Here is a 20,931-nt window from a genome sequence, read left to right on the forward strand (position 1 = left end):
GTGCTTAATGTCAAGTAGTTCGACTAGTCACATTACATCATGAATGCGGCACTCCACATTTTCCTTAAAGTGAGAGTCTAGGCTACCTCTTTAAAAATTTTAAGGTGGCTCTGCTCTGGTCCATGACAATTGTAACAAAAACAAAATCAAACAATCATCAGAAATTTCAAGAACTGTAGCTGAAACTTATCAAAATTAAATTAAACATCATTATCGAAATGGTCCAGTCGTCACGGTGGTGCTGCCAGCCTATGAAAGCACAGTTCTCCTCTTCGCATTGTGTATAACAGCTTTTTGGTTAACAGTGGTACAGGATGAAAACTAAGTGAATCTAAATGAGAAGAGACTCTTAAAATATAGTTTATTGCACATTAGTAGACACATCTGGTTCAATCAGGATCTCAAGCTGGACTCTTCTCCCTACTGCATGACAAAGGGAGAAGCTTAACAGTGTCCAACATTAAGCCATTACGCTATACAACCCTAACTGTCAGCATTTAACATTTTGTTCTTATAAAGAAGATTAGAACTGTTTTGGAGGACTGACAGTGTGTTGATTTTTGTTTTCTCAAAGAATTCTTGAGACAGGGTCATGTTCTGCCTTGGTTCATTTAAAACAAAAAAAATACGATAGAAGGTGAGAAGCTTTAAAATGATTTCAGCTAGATTGTAATATTTTCATTTCTGGTCTGTTAAAACACCTGTGCTTTATATCTTTGCCTACTGTTGCAAATTTTCCACAAGTTGACTGTAGCTGCCAATGATTAATTTTCCAAGCTCTTCTGGGCACATCTGTCTTTGTATTCAGTTTGTTACTTTATTATTTGAGTTGCATTAATTGTTGAATTAATCACATTACTAAACCAAGAAACTGTCTTTCGGGGTCTGATCTTCAGCAAGCCCCAGGCATGGACAGCACAGTCTGGGGAAAATTAATTTATTGTTCCTGTGGTTTGAGACCAAGACACTGGGAAACCCTTCACCTCTTTGTCCATCTCCCTATGCAATACATTGAAGCCGGCCTGAAGAATGGGCAGGTTGATACTATTAATCTTTTCCAACAGATGTTGCAGTATAGCTTAAGGGAATTCAACTACATTTGTTGACGCTTCCCCATCATCTCCTGTTGATGCTAATGTCTAGGGGGCATACAAGCAGGGAGTCTCAATTGATTTTTATAGGAATTAAAAATTGTGTGGGTTTTTAAAATGGGCACCTGATCTGATTCTGTCCGTTTCTTTCCAAGCAGGTAGTTTAAAATAACCTCCAATTTCATCTCTTCCTTTGCCACGTTGAATATGTAGCAATGAATCTGGCTGCTATCTTCGAGATTGGAAGATAGGATGTTAAATTTGAAGTGTCTGAAATATTCACTGTGTCACTAAAGAACCTGAAAGCTTGGATAGACCTAACAAAATTAAAATGTATTGAATTCTGCCAGGCTATTTGGTTATTCAAATGACAAAATATTGCATGTGATTTCAGTTGTCACTGTCACTGCCATTGCATGTGTGGCTTGAATGTATTGATATTGTGCCACCCTGAAGCTGATACAGTGGTTAGCACTGTTGCTTCACAGTGCGAGGGCCTAGGTTCCAACCTTGGGTGACAGTAGAGTTAGCACATTTTCCCCATGTCTGCATGGGTTTATAACGGGGTGCTCAGGTTTCTTCCCACAGTCCAAAGACATGCAGGTTAGATGGATTGACCTTGCTAAATTGCTCCATAGTGTCCAGGGATATGCAGGCCATGTGGGTTAGTTGTGGTCGGTGCAAACTTGATGGGCTGAATGGCCTCCATCTGCACTGTAGAGACTCTGATTCTGGAGCTCAAAGCTCTATTGTCTGAGAATTAATCTGTCGTCTTACAGAAGAAATGGTTGAGGTATCTAACTAGATTTTAAATTGCTGAGAGACATGGATGATACAAGATGTTAGCAGACGATTTCACTTGGGTTTCAAGTAGTGTGAGAGGACATAAATAGCAAATGAAAGTCTCAAGATAGTGTTGTAATTAGTGGAACCATTCTGCCCACAACTGCACCCTCCTCTTCCCTGCAACCCCTTGCAAAGTAGCAGCTATAAAGAATTACTCAATAAAGTAATTTATGCTTTGACAATCAACTTAGTTTAAAAAGTTAGGTAAGTCGTAGTAGTGAGATCGAAGGTAAAAATGTAAAGTCATCATGGTCTTACCAGACCATAGAGCTGCTCTCATTAGAGAGCGGTGACTAGTGGTTGGTTTAACTGAAGGATTGTCGTGCCTCAGGCAAGGGGAAAAGATTGGGAAGGAGCTTACTTGATGGTAACCTCAGCTGATCTGGGAATTGAATGCATGCTGATGGCATCCCAGTGCATTTCTAAAAATGTAGACAGAAGTGATCAAACGGTGTGAGAAACAAGGGACCGGATCTTTTGAGGAATGGCAATCTCACTCAAATTGCCACTACAGCCCCTTTTATTTATGAAAGAAGGGAGCTCCACATTTCTCATGGGGGATTCTGCTCAGGGTGTTCTCAAAAGCAGAGCTGTGCATCCATTATGATAGTTCTTTCTTGCACTGTTAGAGGAAGACAAGCCATGCTCCTTTTTTTTTACAGTAATCAGCTTCTGTATACTGAAATTTAAAGGTTCCGACAGCCTCTTTGACAATTGTTGCCAAACCATAAGTACATAAGGTAAATGTGATGTTAGAGTCATGCGAGGGTAGGCTGCAAGTTGAGTCAGGTCCAGGGAAGGGAATTGGGTCATGCCTTGTGAGAAGGGAAATGGAGTTCCAGAGTGTGTTGTCAGGTCAGGACCTGGGGAGATGTAGTTAGGGGTGTGAGGTAAGTATGACATCGGTTTAATATTTATTCAGGAAAAATTAGACTATTAAATACATCTGATTTAATATCATCAGAGCTATCTAAAGTGCCTGATTTAAATGGTTTTCGGAGGATTGTAAGCACAGTGGTATTGCCCAGAGGAAAACTTAATTTCCAGGGCAATTTCTTCAGAGTATGCTCCAGTAGGGGTACTACATACCAAAGCATAATTCCTGTCTATGATGGCATGACAACTGTCTGGCCAGCTGAAAATCTGACTCAATATCTTTATTACTGGAAGACAGTGAGCTGGTTCTAAATTATAGATGGATGTTTGGGAGTTTCATATGATCAATTTCAGTAGAGGCTTGTCGAGGGAGGTTAAGTAGAGTTCACGGTGGGCTATTATGCTGTGTGGCACCAGCTGTTTTGAATGGCATGGATTTAAAAAAAAGGTTCTCACTTAGCCAGTCAGTGGACATATCTAATCATTTTGGAGAAAAATTGCTTTTTCTGTTTAGACTTTTTAAGTCCAACTTTGGTTACTGCTCAGTGATCCAAAACATTCACTCCTGCCAACTCCAACCAAAACGGGCCGGTTTGCAAATCTTTGCACACAATTTTTCTGCCTTCTGTCTCTCAGTATTTGACTCCTGCATTTCTGAACAATGCCAGTATCTCTCATACTCTTTCCATTCTCTTCAAGTTGGCAGTAAATTGCTCTGTATAATATTGAATGCGTATGACAGGCTCCCAGGATACTAAAGATACCTTTGCACGTTGAAGCTACATCTAAGCTACTTGCTTTCCCACTTGCTGTCACTTGATAGGGTTCCAGGCATCTGGCTTGTGTACCCAACGGTAACTCCGTGTTCAGTCTCCTTAGATGCAGGCAGGCACTTGTGCGTGTGAGCAGCCATGAAATGTGTAATGGGACAGATACTAAGAAAGAGCTTGTGGAAGATACTGTTTCTGTCGTGCTTAATATTAGAACAGAAGTGTTAAATGTACCTCTGTGGCCCTCAAGTGCACATTATTGAGATTGTAAATGGTTGATGTTAATTCTGATGTTCTGATTTAACACTGCCTCACAATCGGATAAATCCTAAAAACAAACATGTCAACCTCTAGTCTGACAAAATTCAAGCAAGTCAAGACAACATGAAATGAATGCACAAATAGAGGTTAAATTGCCTGGATTTGAAGCGTGGAAAGTCTTGAAACTCTTTCTGCACTACTGTTATTCTGGAACAAGACTGAAGTTGAGAAAGCTGGAGGAAAGGAGAAGTCACCGTTTCAGATATTACCCTTCTTCAGGACTGACTACGGGGGTACAGGAAGCTGCAGGCAAAGAGAGGGTATAGGAGAATGGTGGTGATAGGTGGATGCTGATAGTAAGTGTGACCCGGTTGATCGACGGGAGGGCTGAATCTGGTTGGTGGCTGGAAGGGAGGATGTGGGCCTGGAAAGGGACCTGAGGGATGAGTGGGAAGATTTATTCAATTGGAGAACTCAATGTTGAATCCTCTGGGCTGTGGGGAGGATGCCCATGTAGGTGATAAGGTATTGTCCTTCAAATGTGCATTCTGAGTCGCTAGAGGAGGCCGAGGAAGGACATATTGGTGGGGAAGTTGCAGGGCTGTGTTTCAAATGGATGGTGACCGGGAGGCTAGGCAGGCCATTACAGGTCAGGTGGAGATGCTGTGCGAAATGAGAAGAGCTCAGAAGAGCCAGGAGGAGACATGAGAAGTTGTTGGCAGATAGGATCAGGGTAAACCCTAAGGCTTTCTATAGGTATTTAAGGAATAAGAGAATGACGAGAGTAAGATTAGGGCCAATCAAGGATAGTAGTGGTAAGTTGTGTGTGGAGTCAGAGGAGAGAGGGGAAGCGCTAAATGAATATTTTTTGACAGTACGCACTTGAGAAAACGACAATGTTGTCAAGGAGAACACTGAGATACAGGCTACTAGACTAGGTGGGATTGACGTTCTCAAGGAAGAGGTATTAGAAATCCTGCAGAGTGTAAAGATAAGATAAGTCCCCTGAGCCGGATGGGATTTATCCTAGGATCCCCTGGGAAGCCAGGGAGGAGATTGCCGAGCCTTTGGCATTGATCTTTAACTCGTCATTGTCTACAGGAATAGTGCCAGATGACTGGAGGACAGCAAATGTGGTTCCCCTGTTCAAGAAGGGGAGAAGAGACAAGCCTGGTAATGATAGACCAGTGAGCCTTACTTCAGTTGTTGGTAGAGTGTTGGTAAAGGTGAAAAAGGATAGGATTTATAATCATCTAGAAAAGAATAAATTGATTAGGGACAGTCAGCACGGTTCTGTGAAGGGTAGGTCGTGCCTCACAAACGTTATTGAGTTCTTTGAGAAGGTGACCAAACAGATAGATGAGAGTAAACCGGTTGATGTGGTGTATATGGATTTCAGCAAGGCGTTCGATAAGGTTCCCCACAGTAAGCTATTGTACAAAATGCGGAGGAATGGAATTGTGGGAGATATAGCAGTTTGGATCAGAAATTGGCTTGCTGAAAGAAGACAGAGGTTGGTGGTTGATGGGAAATGTTCATCCTGGAGACCAGTTACTAGTGGTGTACCGCAAGGGTCGGTGTTGGGTCCACCGCTGTTTGTCATTTTTATAAATGACCTGGATGAGGGCGTAGAAGGATGGGTCAGTAAATTTGCAGACGACACTAAGGTCGGTGGAGTTGTGGATAGTGACGAAGGATGCTGTAGGTTGCAGAGAGACGTAGATAAGCTGCAGAGCTGGGCTGAGAGGTGGCAAATGGAGTTTAATGCGGACAAGTGTGAGGTGATGCACTTTGGTAGGAGTAACCGGAATGGTAAGATTCTTAGTAGTGTAGATGAGCAGAGAGATCCCGGTGTCCATGTACACAGATCCTTGAAAGTTGCCACCCAGGTTGACAGGGCTGTTAAGAAGGCATAGAGTGTTTTAGCTTTTATTAATAGAGGGATCGAGTTCCGGAACCATGAGTTTATGCTGTAGCTGTACAAGACTCTGGTATGGCCGCACTTGGAGTATTGCGTACAGTTCTGGTCACTGCATTATAAGAAGGATGTGGAAGCTTTGGAAAGGGTACAGAGGAGATTTACTAGGATGTTGCCTGGTATGGAGGGAAGGTCTTCTGAGGAAAGGCTGAGGGACTTGAGGCTGTTTTCATTAGAGAGAAGGTTGAGAGGTGACTTAATTGAGACATATAAAATAAAATAATCAGAGGGTTAGATAGGGTGGATAGGGAGTTCCTTTTTCCTAGGATGGTGACGGCGAGCACGAGGGGGCATAGCTTTAAATTGAGGGGTGAAAGATATAGGACAGATGTCAGAGGTAGTTTCTTTACTCGGAGAGTAGTAGGGGAATGGAACGCTTTGCCTGCAACGGTAGTAGATTCGCCAACTTTAGGTACATTTAAGTTGTCATTGGATAAGCACATGGGCGTACATGGAATAGTGTAGGTGAGATGGGCTTCAGATTGGTATTTTCCTTAGTGGTGAGCTGAAACCCCTGAGACCCTAGAGATTCCAACTTAGCTAGCAGGGAGGGCAAGGCAGGTGGTGACAGTGCAGGGACACCAAGAGTAAATCAAGACTGCTGTTTAGCTTCTAACAATGTTTAACCTATTAATTTAAAACGGAGATAATGGGATTTGCAGATGCTGGAGAATCCGAGATAACAACATGTGGAGCTGGAAGAACACAGCAGGCCAAGTAGCATCTCCTAAGATGCTGCTTGGCCTGCTGTGTTCATCCAGCTCCACACTTTGTTATCTTTAATTTAAAACACATGTAATTACTGTCCTCCATATAGTTGATTGTGTTAATTTCACTGTTTTATTACATTTGCCTTTATTTCTCACTTTATACATATTTTTAGTATTTAATAAGTACTGAGGTTCTTATGCCCTGAAACACCTTAAGTCTTCTTTTTGTCTGTCTTCTTCACTGCCTTCTTTGCCGTCGTTGTCATCTTCTTCACTGCCTTGTGCGCTTTCACATTCCGACATAGGTCCATTGTTAGAACCAGGGATCTGGGGGTGATTCGAACCACCAGAAAATCAGAAAATTACTGATCGCAAACCAGAACTCTACAGTATTTGGACAGGTGCTATTGATTCCTGCTTAAGTAACTACAATGTGCTGTTTGATTCAGCTGTTTGCTCCAAAGCAATACACTATCAGAATAGTTCAATAAGAAATTTAACTTTCTTGTAAACCTGCCAAATTTATGTTTAGTTTCAAATCTGACCTATTTTCAACTTTTGGATCAGCTGCCTACTGGATTCTCTGAAAGAGAGAAAATTAAAACTGTATTTCATAATAAGACACTGATTACTTTATTAGATAACTTGCTCATATTGCTTTAGGCCAATTAAATGTTGAACTCTGAAATATGCAGAGGGATTTATTCTTTGTGAGATTCTTCTATCATTTAAGAGAATTAAAGTTGTTCATTTTTCAATTCTGCAATTGTACTGAATAATTTCCATTAGGGGACGGAACAGTGTAAGGCCACAGCTGAAAAAGAAAGTATGTACTGTCTTGCTTCACTTGGCAGCACCAAGTGAAAAACTTGTCGTTCTAGCTTCAATGCACAAAAGAATACTGCACTACAAAAAGTGCCTTCATTGAAAATGCCTGCCATTCCTATTAATCAGCACTTTACCTCTATTGTCAGTTAAATCAATCTTATGCTGCCTTCAGCCACTAGTAGGTGCAGCGTAGCAGTAATCCCCTTAAAAGGCAACTATGAATACATATTGGCATTTCCTGTTGCACTGTGTTGTGGTATGTAAAATGTAACTGGTTGCTATGGGAACTGCAAAGCCAGCATGAGCTACGGAAGGAAATGTTCCAGTCATGAGACTTTACCACATTTTTTTATACTGTCTGAATGTTTCTGTCCAGATGTGAGCAAGCAGCAAATATTGATGTGTAATTCTCGACTCTTCAGTGACTATTTGATATTTCTAATGCTATAATTCTTGATCTCTGAATTAGTTTTCTAGCCCAGAATATTTTAAATTATACTATTTGAAAACAGATAATTGAAAATACAATAAGAGAAAGAAACATAAGTAGGCTTGCAGCTTGTCACCAGCGACTCTGGAACCATGAAGACTTGCAGCTTAGGCCAGTCAATGATTGTCTCTATCCTGGATCTTTGTTGGAGGACAAACAAATGTACATACAGCACGGGGAAGGTGTAAGCCTTTAGCATCTTGAGCCTGCTCTGTCATTTAATAAGACCCTGGTTGATCTATTGTAACCTCAACATTTCTGTGTACCCCAATAATGTTTCTCCTCTTGCATGTCAAGAACTTATCCACCTCTGCCTTAAAAATATTTAAAGTTTCTGCTTTCACCACCATTTCAGGAAGAGAATTCCAAAGATCCAGTACCCTCTGAGAGAAAATGTTTTGCCATATATGTCTTAAATGGGCACCCATGATTTTGTTTTTTGTAAACAGAGACCCTATTTCTGGATTCTCCCATTTTAAAAAAAATTCTCTCCACATCTACCCTATCAAGATTCTTCCAGATTTATTTTTCATCACTTGAGTTGTTCTTGAGCTCTACTGAAGCAGATATAAGCCTCGAGATAAAATGTCGAGGTGGATGAACACAGCAGGCCAAGCAGCATCAGAGAAACAGGAAAGCTAATGTTTCAGGTCCAGACCCCCCTTCAGAAATGGACGAGGGGAAGGGGATTCTGAAATAAATAGGGAGAGAGGGGGAGGCGGATAGAAGATGGATAGAGGAGAAGATAGGTGGAGAGGAGACAGACAGGTCAAAGAGGCGGGGTTGGAGCCAGTAAAGGTGAATGTAGGTGGGCAGTTAGCGAGGGGATAGGTCGGTCCAGGGAGTATGGACAGGTCAAGGGTATGGGATGAGGTTAGTAGGTAGAAGATGGGGGTGGGGTTTGAGGTGAGTGGAGTGGATTGGTGGGAGGGCAGGTTAGGGAGGTGAGTATGAGCTGGGCTGGGGGGGATGTGGTCAGAGGAGGGGAGATTTTGAAGCTTGTGAAGTCCACATTGATACCCTTGGGCTGCAGGGTTCCCAAGCTAAATATGAGATGCTGTTCCTGCAGCTTTTGAATGGCATCATTGTGGCAATGCAGGAGGCCAAGGACGGACATGTCGTCCAAGGGCTAGGAGGAGGAGTTGTTGGTAGCGAACAGAGTAGGTGTTCCACAGAGCAGCCCCGAAGCCTCCGCTTGGTTTCCCTGATGTAGAGCAGGCCTCAATGGGAACAGCGGATACAGTATACCACGTTAGCAGATGTGCAGGTGAATATCTGTTTGATATGGAAGGCCTTATTAGGGCCTGGTTTGGGGGTGAGTGGGGAGGTATAGGAGCAGGTGTAGCACTTGCTCTGGTTGCAGGGGTGGTGGGGCTGGAGGGGAATGTGGAGCTGACAAGGGAATCACGGAGAGAGTGGTCCCTCCGGAAAGCAGATAAGGGTTGGGGAGGAACAATGTCTTTGGTAGTGGGGTCAGATTGCAGATGGCAGAAGTGTTGGACGATGATGCGTTGGATTCGGAGGTTGGTGGGTTGGTACCTGAGGTTGAGGGGGATTCTGTTTTGGTTGTTATTGCGGGTCGGGGGTGTGAGGGATGAGTTATGGGAAATGCAAGAGACACAGTCGGGGGCATTTTCGACCACTGTGGAACAGAAGTTGTGGTCATCGAAAAATGAGGACATCTCGGATGTCTGGGAGTGGAATGTCTCCTCTCGGGAGCAAATGCAGCGGAGGCGAAGGAATTAGGAATAGGAGATGGCCTTTTTTCAGGATGGTGGGTGAGAGGAGTTGTATTCTAGGTAGCTGTGGAAGTCGGTAGGCTTGAAATGGACATTGGTTTCCAGGTGGATGCCAGAGATGGAGACAGGGGTGTCCAGGAAGGAGAGAGAGAGGTGTCAGATATGATCCAGGTGAACTTAAGGTTGTGGTTGGTGAAGTGGATGAACTGTTCGAGCTCCTCGTGGGAGCACGAGGCGGTGCCAATACAGTCATCGATGTAACAAAGGAAGTGGAGGGGGATAGGGCCTGTGTAGCTTTGGAAGAGGGATTGTTCCCCTTCCCCAGAAAGAGGCAGGCATAGCTTGAGCCCATGTGGGTACCCATGACTGCCCCCTTTGTCTGTAGAAAGTGGAAGGAATGGAAAGAGAAGTAGTTGAGGTTCAGGACAAGTTCAGCTAAGCGGATGAGGGTGTCACTGGAGGGGGACTGGTTGGGCCTGTCGGACAGGAAGAAGCGGAGGGCCTTTAGGCCATCTGCATGGGGAATGCAGGTGTATGGGGACTAGATTTCCATGATAAAGAGGTGGTGTTGGGGGCCAGGGAATTGGAAGTTTTGGAGGGCGTGGGTGGTGTCACAGACATAGGTAGGGAGTTCCGGGACCAAGGGAGAGAAACTGGTGGAGTTGAGTTCGATGGGGCAGGAACAGGCAGAGACAGTGTGTCGACCAGAACAGTCAGGTTTGTGGATTTTGGGAAGGAGATAGAAACGGGGATGGTAGAGACCCAGCAGGGCTGGGTGCTATAGTCTCCTCTGGAGCTGCTGGCTGTGGAGGTGGTGGACAGAGCGACGTAAGCCAGCTGGACGTTGGTTGCAGCGGCGTCCTTGATGTCTGTGTTGTCAGCCTTGGAAACGGAGGTGGCGGCATCAGCCGCGGTGTCAATGATGTTGGTTGTACTACTGGAAGTGGCATACCAGGGCAGTGGCAGATGTGACGTCATCCATGGAAACGATTGGTGCTCCGAAGGTGGCCACATAGCCAGTGGTGGTGAGCACCTTGTGGGGAAGGCCCTGGGTAGGGTGGCAGACACCAGTAAGGTGTTTTTAGTTTTTAGTGTTCAATAAAGCTGAGTAGAATTGAGAGTTCAGGTTGTGGATCTTACGAAGAATAAAAAACAGGAGATGTCCTTTGTAGGACTGGGAGAGGGAGGCTCTAGCTGGGGTAGGCTTAATTGTAGTATCTGGAGATGCCGGCGCATTGCAGCGAGTGTGTATTTCAGGAGTCACAGGGAGAAACGCTTCTGTGGGATATCAGTGTTGTGAATGTAGTGGTCGTCGCATTGGGGCCAAATTGGGAAGGCTTATATGTAGACTGTAGTCCGTTGGAAAGCAAAAAAGCAAACCAGGTACTACGGCCACATTGCCTTTCTGAGTGGCCCTGAAACTGCTTGACTATGCCCTAAACATACCAGGTACCAAAGCCACATTGCCTTTGAGTCTCCTTGGATGACATGTCCATCCTGGGCCTCCTGCATTGCAACAGTGATGCCACCCGAAAGCTGCAGTATCGGCTTCTCATATTTCACTTGGGAACCCTGCACCCAAGGGTATCGATGTGGACTTCACAAGCTTCATAATCTCCCCTCCCCCGACTGCATCCCAAAACCAGCCCAGCTCATACCTGCCTCCCTAACCATTCCTCCCACATCAAGCCCCGCCCCCATTTCATAGCCTGTAACCTCATCCCGACTCCTTGACCTGTCCATCCTCCCTGGACTGACCTATCCCCTCCCTAACTCCCCATCTACATTCACTTTTACTGGCTCCAACCCCGCCTCTTTGACTTGTCTGTCTCCACTCCACCTATCTTCTCCTTTATCCTTCTTCTATCCGCCTCCCTCTCTCTCCCTATTTATTTCAGAAACCCCTTCCCCTCCCCCATTTCTGGAGAAAGTTCGTGACCTGAAACATCAACTTTCCTGCTTCTCTGCTGCTTAGCCTGCTGTGTTCATCCAGCTCGACACCTTATCTCAGATTGTCCATAAGACATAAGAGTGGAAGTAAGGCCATTTGGCCCATCAAATCCACTCCGCCACTTAAATCAAGGCTGATGGGCATTTCAACTCCACTTCCCTGCACTCTGCCCACAGCACTTGATTCCTTCTGAGATCAAGAATTTATCGATCTCTGCCTTGAAGGCATCCAACGGCCTGGCCTCCACTGCACTCCGTGGCAATGATATCCACAAGCCCACCACTCTCTGGCTGAAGAAATGTCGTCTCTCTCTTTTTCAATTAAGCAATTAAACTTTTAATCAATTATACAATACACAAGGATATAAATTGAAAAGCCTTACCTTAACAACACACGAGAGTCCTTTTCGGTTAGAGCTCCTGCTCTTTCTGCTGCTGGAACAGGAATGGAGGGCTCTGCCGGTCAAGGTAGGTATTTGCTAATCTTTAAAGCCACCTGTAGGCCTCTGATTGACGCTCCCGGTCTTCCTGCTGCGAGTCTGTGGACTTTTAATTAGGTTAGAGGAGGAGGAAGGGAGGGAGGCCCTAGTGTGTAGGACCTGGGGCTTTGAGGTAAGTGCTTAAATAACGGTCACTTACCTTCCCAACTGCCTTTCTGCTCCAACTTCACTTCCGCCCAGCTCCCACTGCTCTCTGCTGAAGAAAAACATCGGCAGTTCCTACTAGCTCAGATATAAGCCTCGCCTGTCCAACCATTCCTCAGAAGGCAACCCAATCGTTCTAGATTTAGTCTGGTAAACCTCCTCTGAATTGCTGCCGATGCTTTTGCACCCTTCCTTAAATAAGGTACATGAACTGATCAAATATGGTTTCACCAGTGCTCTTCATAACCTCCTATGTGAATGATAATTATTTTTCATAATTACTTGCTTTATTTGCATAATAGCCTTTTGTGATTCAAGCACAAGAATGCTCAAATTTCCTCTCCATCTCAGAACTTCATAATCTCTCACCATTTAGACAACATACTTTACTTTTTATTTTTCCTACCAATGGACAGTTTCACACGTTTTCACATTATGCTCCGATCTGCCAGATCTTTGCCCTCTCAGTTAACCTATCTGAATAGAGTTATACAATCAGACGGCGCAGAAAAGACTCTTCAGTTCCACTCGTTCATGCAATGCAAGTTTCCCAAACTGAACTAGCCCCATTTGCCTGCTTTTGACCCACATCCTTCTCAACCTTTCCTATTCATGTCCGTCTCCAAATGTCATTGAAAAGGTGTAACTGTACCAGCATCTACCACTTCTGGAAATTTACTCGACATACGAGCCACCCTGTGGGTGGGAAATGTTGCCTCTCGGGTCCCTTTTTAGTTTTCCTCCTTTCACTGCAAAAATGTGCCCTCATGTTTTGAACTTGCTCACCCTATTCATCTTCGCTATTCACATTATTAATGCTCTCATGATTTTATGAATCTATTATATGGTAAGCCGACTGTCCCCTATGCTCCAGTGGAAAAAGTCCCAGCCTATCTAGTTTCTCTATACAATTCACGTGTTCCAGTCCTCGTGACTACCTTATAAATTGTTTTTGTACCCTTTCCAATTTAATAATATCCTACCTTTAGCAGGGCAACCAGAATTACACACAGTACTCCAAAAATGGCCTCACCAGCATTCTGTGCAACAATAAAATGATATATCAACTCATGTAGTCACTGGCCTGAGCAATGAACACAAGTGTGCCAAATGCTCCCTTTACCACCCCATCTACCTGTGATGCCACTTTCAAAGAATTATGTCCCTGAACCCCAAGGTCTTTCTGTTCAATAACACTTCAGTACCATTAATTGTATAAGCCCTACTCTTACTTGTACTAAAATGTAACACTTTACATTTATCTAAATTCCATCTGCCACTCCTCGGCCCATTGGCCCCATTGATGAAGATTCCTTTGTAATCTTCGGTCACCTTTTTCATGGTCCAGTATACTTTGGTATCATCTGCAATTTACAAATCTTCTGAAATTCTCGTCCAGGTTGCTTTATATAAATGACAAACAACAGTGGGCCCACCACCGATCCCTGCGGAACCCTGCTGGTCACAGACCTCCGGTCCAAAAAAACCCTCCTTCACCACCACCTTCTGTCTCCTAACTTCTATGTCATCTCTACAATTTACTTTTTGACATCTCTTTGAGTTGTCAGCAAATTTGGCTGCTGATCCTTCATCTAAATCATTTGTATAAATTGTAAACAGTTGAGGCCCTAGTATTGATCCTGCATGCAAACTAATCAATAGATTCTGCTAAATTGACTAGGACTCATTTATGCCAACTCTCTTTTGCCTGTTAGCTAGCCAGCCAAATGTCTGTTCAAGTCAACATGTTACCTCCTACCCCATGAGCGTTTACTTTGTGCAATAACTGTTGAATGTCGAGTGTCACCTGGTCGTCATTCTGCTGCCTTTTATCCACAACACGTTACTTTCTCAAAGCACTTCAATAGATTTGTTAAACATGATTCTCTTTTCATAAAACCAAGTTGACTCCACCTGCTATCTAAGAGCCCTGGTATGACTTTTTTAAATAACAGCTTCTAACATTTTCCTATGTCAAACGTTAAGTTAATAGGCCTATCATTTACTAATTTCTGTCCCTCCATTTTTGACTTCAGGAGTTTAGCTTGCTATTCTCCAAACTAATTGAACCATTTCTGAATTGAGGTAGAATGTTTTGACAAGTTAAAACCAATGCATCAAATATTTCACGAGAATGAAGACCATATGAAGAGTCCATAGGGGCTCCATTTGTCAGCCCTTAGCTCCAACAATTTAGTCAGGACAACTTTTCTTGGAATTCTCCTCCTGACCTTTTATTTCCTGATTTATAACTTCTTTAGGGATCTTGTGTTTGTCCTCCATAGTGGAAACTGACAGAAAATACCTGTTCACTTCATCTGCCATCTTTTTATTTTCCATTGTCAATTCTCCAGTCCCACTTTCTATAAAACCAACACTCGTTGATAATTGGTTTTTAAATACTTCTAGAAACTCTTACTATTTATTTTATATTTCTGAGTAGTTCTGTTTTAAAATCTAATTTTTTCAGTTATTTGTTTTTTTTTTGCCTAATCTTCTAATGTGCCCCCTCTCTTCGCATGATTATAAGGCACTTCTTTGTTTTTGTTATTATCTATAAACTTTCCGGTTAACCACAGATTGGTGGGTCCATCTCTTGGAATTTTCATAATCTGTAGAATGCATCTATTTTGTTCTGAAATAGTCCCTTAAATGCCTACCATCTCATCTCTGACTTATGCTTTAACCTTGTTTGCTAATTTTCTTTAGCCAGCTCTACTTTCGTGCTCTCATAATTACCCTTGTTGAAGTTTTTAAAAATCTATTTGTCTCAAACTAAATATGAAAGTTGGTCATCGTATAGTTGCTGCCCCCTAGGGACTCCTTCACTATCAGATCAGTAATTAATCCTATCTCTTTGCTTAATACAGGATCTAGTATAGCCTCCTCTGTGGTTGGCTCCAGATATGGCTGTTTTGAGAAACTATCACACAAACATTCTGTGAGCTCCTAATCATGGTTATATTTTCCTATCTAATTTCCTAGTGTGTATATAATGTAAGATCTCCCATAATTATTGCTGCGCTTTTCTGACAAGCTTCCACTATTTCTTCCTTTATGCTTCATGTCATTGTTTGGGCAAGCAGGATGTTGAAATGGGAGACATTGTTTAATGGTGCTGTTGGTGACATCTTCATGGTTTTTATTAGCTTAAAAAAAAGGGTTTGTTCCTGCCTCTCTGATTTTCTTTCATCCATCTGTAGAGATATCAGCCTTGTTCTTTTTGGCCCTTCAATTGTGTTTCCTCTGCATTTCCATCACCACGTGCACATTTGTTAATCTCTTCCTGAAAACTCTTCAAAACTCTAAGCAAAACCTTGATTTTAACTCATGCTGTTGATCTTCTCCCTGTAAAACTCTTCACAGTGTTCATTTCCCCTACAAAAACGGAGGTGAGCATCCAAAACCTCATGTTTGCATGCCACTCAGTTAGATCATTATAGATCTGTACCTCATATCCCATCTACTTGCCATGGTTCCATATCTCAGAAAATATTTTCTAACAGAAGGATGAAGTGTCAAGATGATCATTGGCAAAATAAAAAACATTTTTCATTGTTTAATGAAATTCTTTGAATGGAACAAATCTTCAGAAGGTATTTTGAAACTGATGCATTGCTCTGTAATGTAAATGGATTTGACAATTGCAAAACTGATCATGGCTGACATTGCTGCCACTAAGCATTTCATGACTGAAGTTGGCCAATATACTTCTGAATATGATGTTTATTGGGAAACCAGATAAGGCAACTACAATTTATGACACTGAACCTTACCCAGGTGACCTTTAAATGGTTTTTCAAAGTGCAGTCTGCAGCATGATTAATGGTAGTCCAGTATCAAACATGAAAGAATACCTCATGAACGTGTATACTTGAACCCTGGACTTCTAAACAGCTTCTTTCTTGAAGTACGATTTTATTTATTTTACTTTTTTATTTGTTACAAAATTATTTCTGTATTCACATAGTGCCTTTGTCACGTTTCAAAGAGTCTTTACATTGCAGTGGATTGACTCTTGACATGGACAGAATGCCTAGAACACACACTTGTCACCTGTAATCAATGTGTGGAAAGAAGTGTCTGTCCCTACTCTTTGATTATGTATTCCAATTAAACAATTTACAGTAAGCTTTTATGACTTTAAAATAAAGAGGTAATTTATTCTCCTCGTTTACCCTAAATTTAAACAGCATGGACTTGATGCTCGGGTGCACACACACACCAGATGCAAATAATCTGCTTTTGCAGACTACTCTTAGTTCAGTCTGATTTACCATTCCTGACCTCCATGTGACAGCCTGTAGTTTCTTGAATGAATTCAGTGATTTAAATCTGGCTTTGGGCCTTATGAAGGTTTTCAGCAGATTTTTAAGTTTGTTGAATATCTTATAGGTTGATTCTCAGGTCAACTTCAAAAAAGAAATATTAAATATTTATAGCCTGATGGCTTCAATCTAGTTTCAAGTCTAGTTCTCAAACTGGCTGACTACCCTTGATGGATCTATAGGTACTGGATTATTAAGGGAACAGAGGGCTGCGACAATGCTGATTGACGGTCAGAGTGAAGATTTGCATCGGTGCAGTCACCACTATCAAACAGCGTTTTGTGGAGGAAGTGTTGACAAGAGAGCAAGGTCAAAAACAAAAGGTAGAAAAGGGAATATAAAAAGTGATGGGCAGAGATACCAAGGACAAAATTCAAACAGGGCTATTGAGAAAAATAAGAGGGAGACAAACAGTGTTAAAAAGACAAGCTTAAAATCTTTGTGCCTTAATGCATGGAGCATTTACAATAAAGTGGATGAACTAATCATGTAAATGTGTACGATATAATTGGACTCACAGAGACATGGCTGCTTGGTGACCAGGGATGGGAATTGAATGTCCCAAGGTATTCAGTACTAAGGAAGAGCAGTCAAAAAGGAAAAGGTAGTGGAGTGGCATTGCTAGTTAAAGAGGAAATTAACACAATAGTGAGAGAGAATATTAGCTCTGAGTGTATGGAGTCTGTATGGGTAGACTTGAAAAATAACAAGGAGCAAAAAAACATTAGTGTGTGTCATATATAGACACCTAAATTTCAGTGGTGACATTGGGAAGGCATTTAACAGGAAATTAGAGATGCATATGATAAGGAGATATTGGTGACCATGGGTGATTTTAATCTGCACGTAGATTGTGGCTAATTTGATTTTCCCCATGCCCTAGACGAGGACTTCCTGGAGTGTATATGGGACGGTTTCTTGACCAATGAGTGGAGGAGCCAACTAGAGAGTGGGCCATCTTAGACTGGGTACTGTGTAATGAAAAGGGAATCATTGCCAATCTAGCTGTGTAGCACCCCTTGGGGATGCCGACTGTAACATGATAGAATTTTCTATCAAGATGGAGAGTGAGGTAGTTGATTTGGAGACTAGAGTGTGAATCTTACTAAAGGAAACTAAGAAGATATGAGGCATGAGTTGGCCTTGATGGACTGGTGAGAGTTACTTAAAGGGATGCCAGTGGATAGGCAATAGCAAACATTCAAAGCACAGATGGGGAATCTGTAGCTGTTGTTTATTCCTGTCTGGCACAAAAGCAAAATGGGTAAGAGGGCCAATCCATGGCGCTCAAAGGAAATTAGAGGTAGTATCCGATCCAAGGAAGAAGCATAGAGATAGACCAAGGAAAATATGTCTGAGGGTTGGGAGCAGTTTAGAATTCAGCAAAGAAGGATCAAGGGATTGATTAAGAGGGGCAAGAATAAAGTATGAAAGTAAGCTTGTAGGGAACATAAAGACTGACAGTAAGCATTTCTGTAGGTATGTGAAGGGAAAGAGATTGGTGAAGACAAACGTAGGTACCTACAGACATAAACAGGGGAATATAGAATCAGGGACAAAAAAAATGGCTGAGCAACTGAATACATATTTCTGTTCTGTCCATACAAAAAAGGGTGCAAATCAGATACCAGAAATATTGAAGAATGCAAGATTTAGTGAGAGGGAAGAATTGAGGGAGATCAGTTCTGGTAGAGAAATTATGCTGCAAAAATTGAAGGGACTGAAAGCAGTTATTTACAATATATATTAATGATGTGGATGAAGGAAACAAAATGTAACATGTCAAAGTCTACTGATGATACCAAGTTGGGTGGGAGGGTGAACTGTGATGACGATGCAGAGATTCTTCAACATGATCAGGACAGGTTGAGTGAGTGGGAAAATCAATGGCAGATGCACTGTCTTTGGCTAAATGAATAATTGTGAGGTTATTCACATGGAAGCAAAAATAAAAAGGCAGATTACTGCCTGAATGAGAGCAGGGAGTGTGCAGTGAGACGTGGGTGTCCTTTTGCACCAGTCACTGAAGGTAAGCATGCAGGTGCAGCTGGTGGTAAAGAAGGCATATGGCATGTTGGCCTTCATTGCGAGAGGTTTTGAGTACAGGAGCAGGGATGTGTTAATGCAGTTATACAAGTCCCTGGTGAGTCCACACCTAGAATATTGTGCACAGTTTTGGCCTCCTTTTTTGAGGAAGTATGCTCTTCCTCTCGAGGTAATGCACTGAATGTTTAGCAGGCTGATTCCAGGGATGGCAGGACTGATGTATGAGGAGAGATTGATTAGGTTGGGATTATTTTTGCTGGAATTCACACGAATAAGGTGGGACGGGGGGGTGGGTCCTCATAGAAACTTACAAAATTCCAACAGGACTAGACAGGGTAGATACAGACAGGGAGGATGTTCCTAATGATGGCTGTGTCCAGAACCAGGAGTTTCAGTCTTGAGAATTTGTGCTAGACCATTGAGGACTGAGATGAAGAGACGTTTCTTCACCCACAGAGTGATCTGTGGAATTCATTACCACAGGAAATAGTTGATGCCAAAACATTGAATGTATTCAAGAGATGGCTAGATATAGCACTTGGGCAAATGGAATCAAAGGTTATGTGGAGAAAGCAAGATTAGGCTGTTGAGTTGGTCAATCAGTCATGATCATGATGGATGGCAGAATGGACTCGAAAGACCAATTGGCTGCCTCCTGCTCCTATGTTTCATGAACCCAGTTTTTATCACATGACCACTGAGACTCTCAAAGTTCCATTTGAATGGAACAGGCCTTCACAATAAAATAGGAAATTGATAGTAACCATTGAGTTTCAGTCTTCCCTTTTATTCAGAATGAAATATAGAGTTTCTGGATTGCCTTTCTTTATTAACTTTGGTGTCTCGGGATGGGTCAATGTTGCAGTTGTATAACCCATCACAGATAGTGTGAGGTGTTTATATATGTCCACATTTATTGGATCCTAGTTGGAGACTTGACACCTCAGTTGCCCAAATTCCAAAAGTTTTATGAATTGTGGCAGCTATCTCAATAGCTTGTTTGTGACCATTTTGAAAAGGTATTCACTTGGAAGTTCATATTGCTTGTCTGTACTTGGTCTGACACCATTATGGAGGCAAAGAAAAAATTTTCAGAGTCTTAAGTACGTGAATATTGCTGGAAAGGATGCATTTTGTTTATGTTTTTCATCTTCATGAAAAGATTCACAATACCAATAAAAAGGGGAATGAACTGTATCAGAAGAGAGTGCTCTTTGGCAACATGTGGACTCAGATTAATAGATATTTTCCCATGAAGAGTGTTCCCATGGTGATGCCAGCTAGATGATAACTGATAATTAACTGCTAAGCTTGTTTAAATTTAAACCAGCAATTTTATTGCAGTTAAGGCAGTGCCCTGAGGAATGTAACAGAGAAATAAGTCTATTTTAAATACTTTAAAATATTTGTTTATTTAAGTTGGTATTGTCAGTGGAAGCATTTTTCATTATTTGCTTCCAGACTACTGCTGAGGCTGGAATTTATTGTCCATCCATACTAATTATCCTGAAAACCAGCCTATGAAACCAAACACAAAAAATACTGAAGAAATTCAGAAAGTCTGGCAGCATCTGTGGAGAAAGAAAGAGTTAATATTTCGACATAACTCTTCAAACTATGCTATGAGTAACATTCTGGACAAATCAAATTTTCGAAACAGAACTAGACAGTTCTTTTGTTATGGCTCTTGACAGTTTTATGATCAGACTTTACTGATATCAATTTCTTTATTTTGTTTCAATAACTGAATCCAAATTCCCTTACTCTCACGGTATGATTTTGAATACTCATTCTCTGGATTTAGTCCAGGCCATTGCATTACTAGCCCTAGAGCATCATGACCTTGTGTACCCTTTTCCAGCTTAGAGATGATTAAAGCTATTTGAAGGGAGAGCAAGCAGTCTCTGTTAAAATTTCATTACTTAACGTTTCCTTCCACCCATTAACCAATGTCACTCGATTCCCCTTTAATACAGGAGCATTTTGTTAGTGGAGAAATGGTACAATTGTAGCTAAGCCAGTAATCATTGGACTGTGAAGGAAATCAGCACTGTGTAAGTAACGGGTTTTTTTTTCTTGTTACAAAATACAGAAAAGAAACTGCTGTTTAATTGCATAAATCTTCTTTATTACATCTTTTGCGTTCAGTCGCAATGCGGACCTTCAATTCGAATTCAGTTCAAATTGTGAATTCAAAGTCTTCATTGTTTTGTTTTGATTCTCCATGATTTATGTATGTTTGTGCGTTTATATTTTAAAAGACTCTATTGAGGCCAAGAAGTGTTACTGTTTGGGTATACTACTTAGGCCTGCACTGATTGCTTACAGCCCAGTTAGTGTGGAAATCTTACACCTGTGTGTTTCCAATCATTAG

General features: G+C 42.0%; 1 protein-coding gene across 1 annotated transcript in view; it reads left to right on the plus strand.

Annotated features, from left to right (window-relative positions):
* foxn3 (forkhead box N3) overlaps window positions 1-20,605 on the plus strand; it is a 328,149-nt gene extending 307,544 nt beyond the window's left edge. Inside the window, exon 5 of the mRNA XM_059648972.1 lies at window positions 20,534-20,605. Coding sequence (XP_059504955.1) covers window positions 20,534-20,547 — 14 coding nt within the window. The 3' untranslated portion in view covers window positions 20,548-20,605. The remainder of the gene's footprint in view (window positions 1-20,533) is intronic.
* Window positions 20,606-20,931: the final 326 nt, after the last annotated feature.

Source organism: Stegostoma tigrinum, chromosome 10, assembly GCF_030684315.1.
Source record: "Stegostoma tigrinum isolate sSteTig4 chromosome 10, sSteTig4.hap1, whole genome shotgun sequence".
Lineage (NCBI taxonomy): Eukaryota > Metazoa > Chordata > Chondrichthyes > Orectolobiformes > Stegostomatidae > Stegostoma > Stegostoma tigrinum.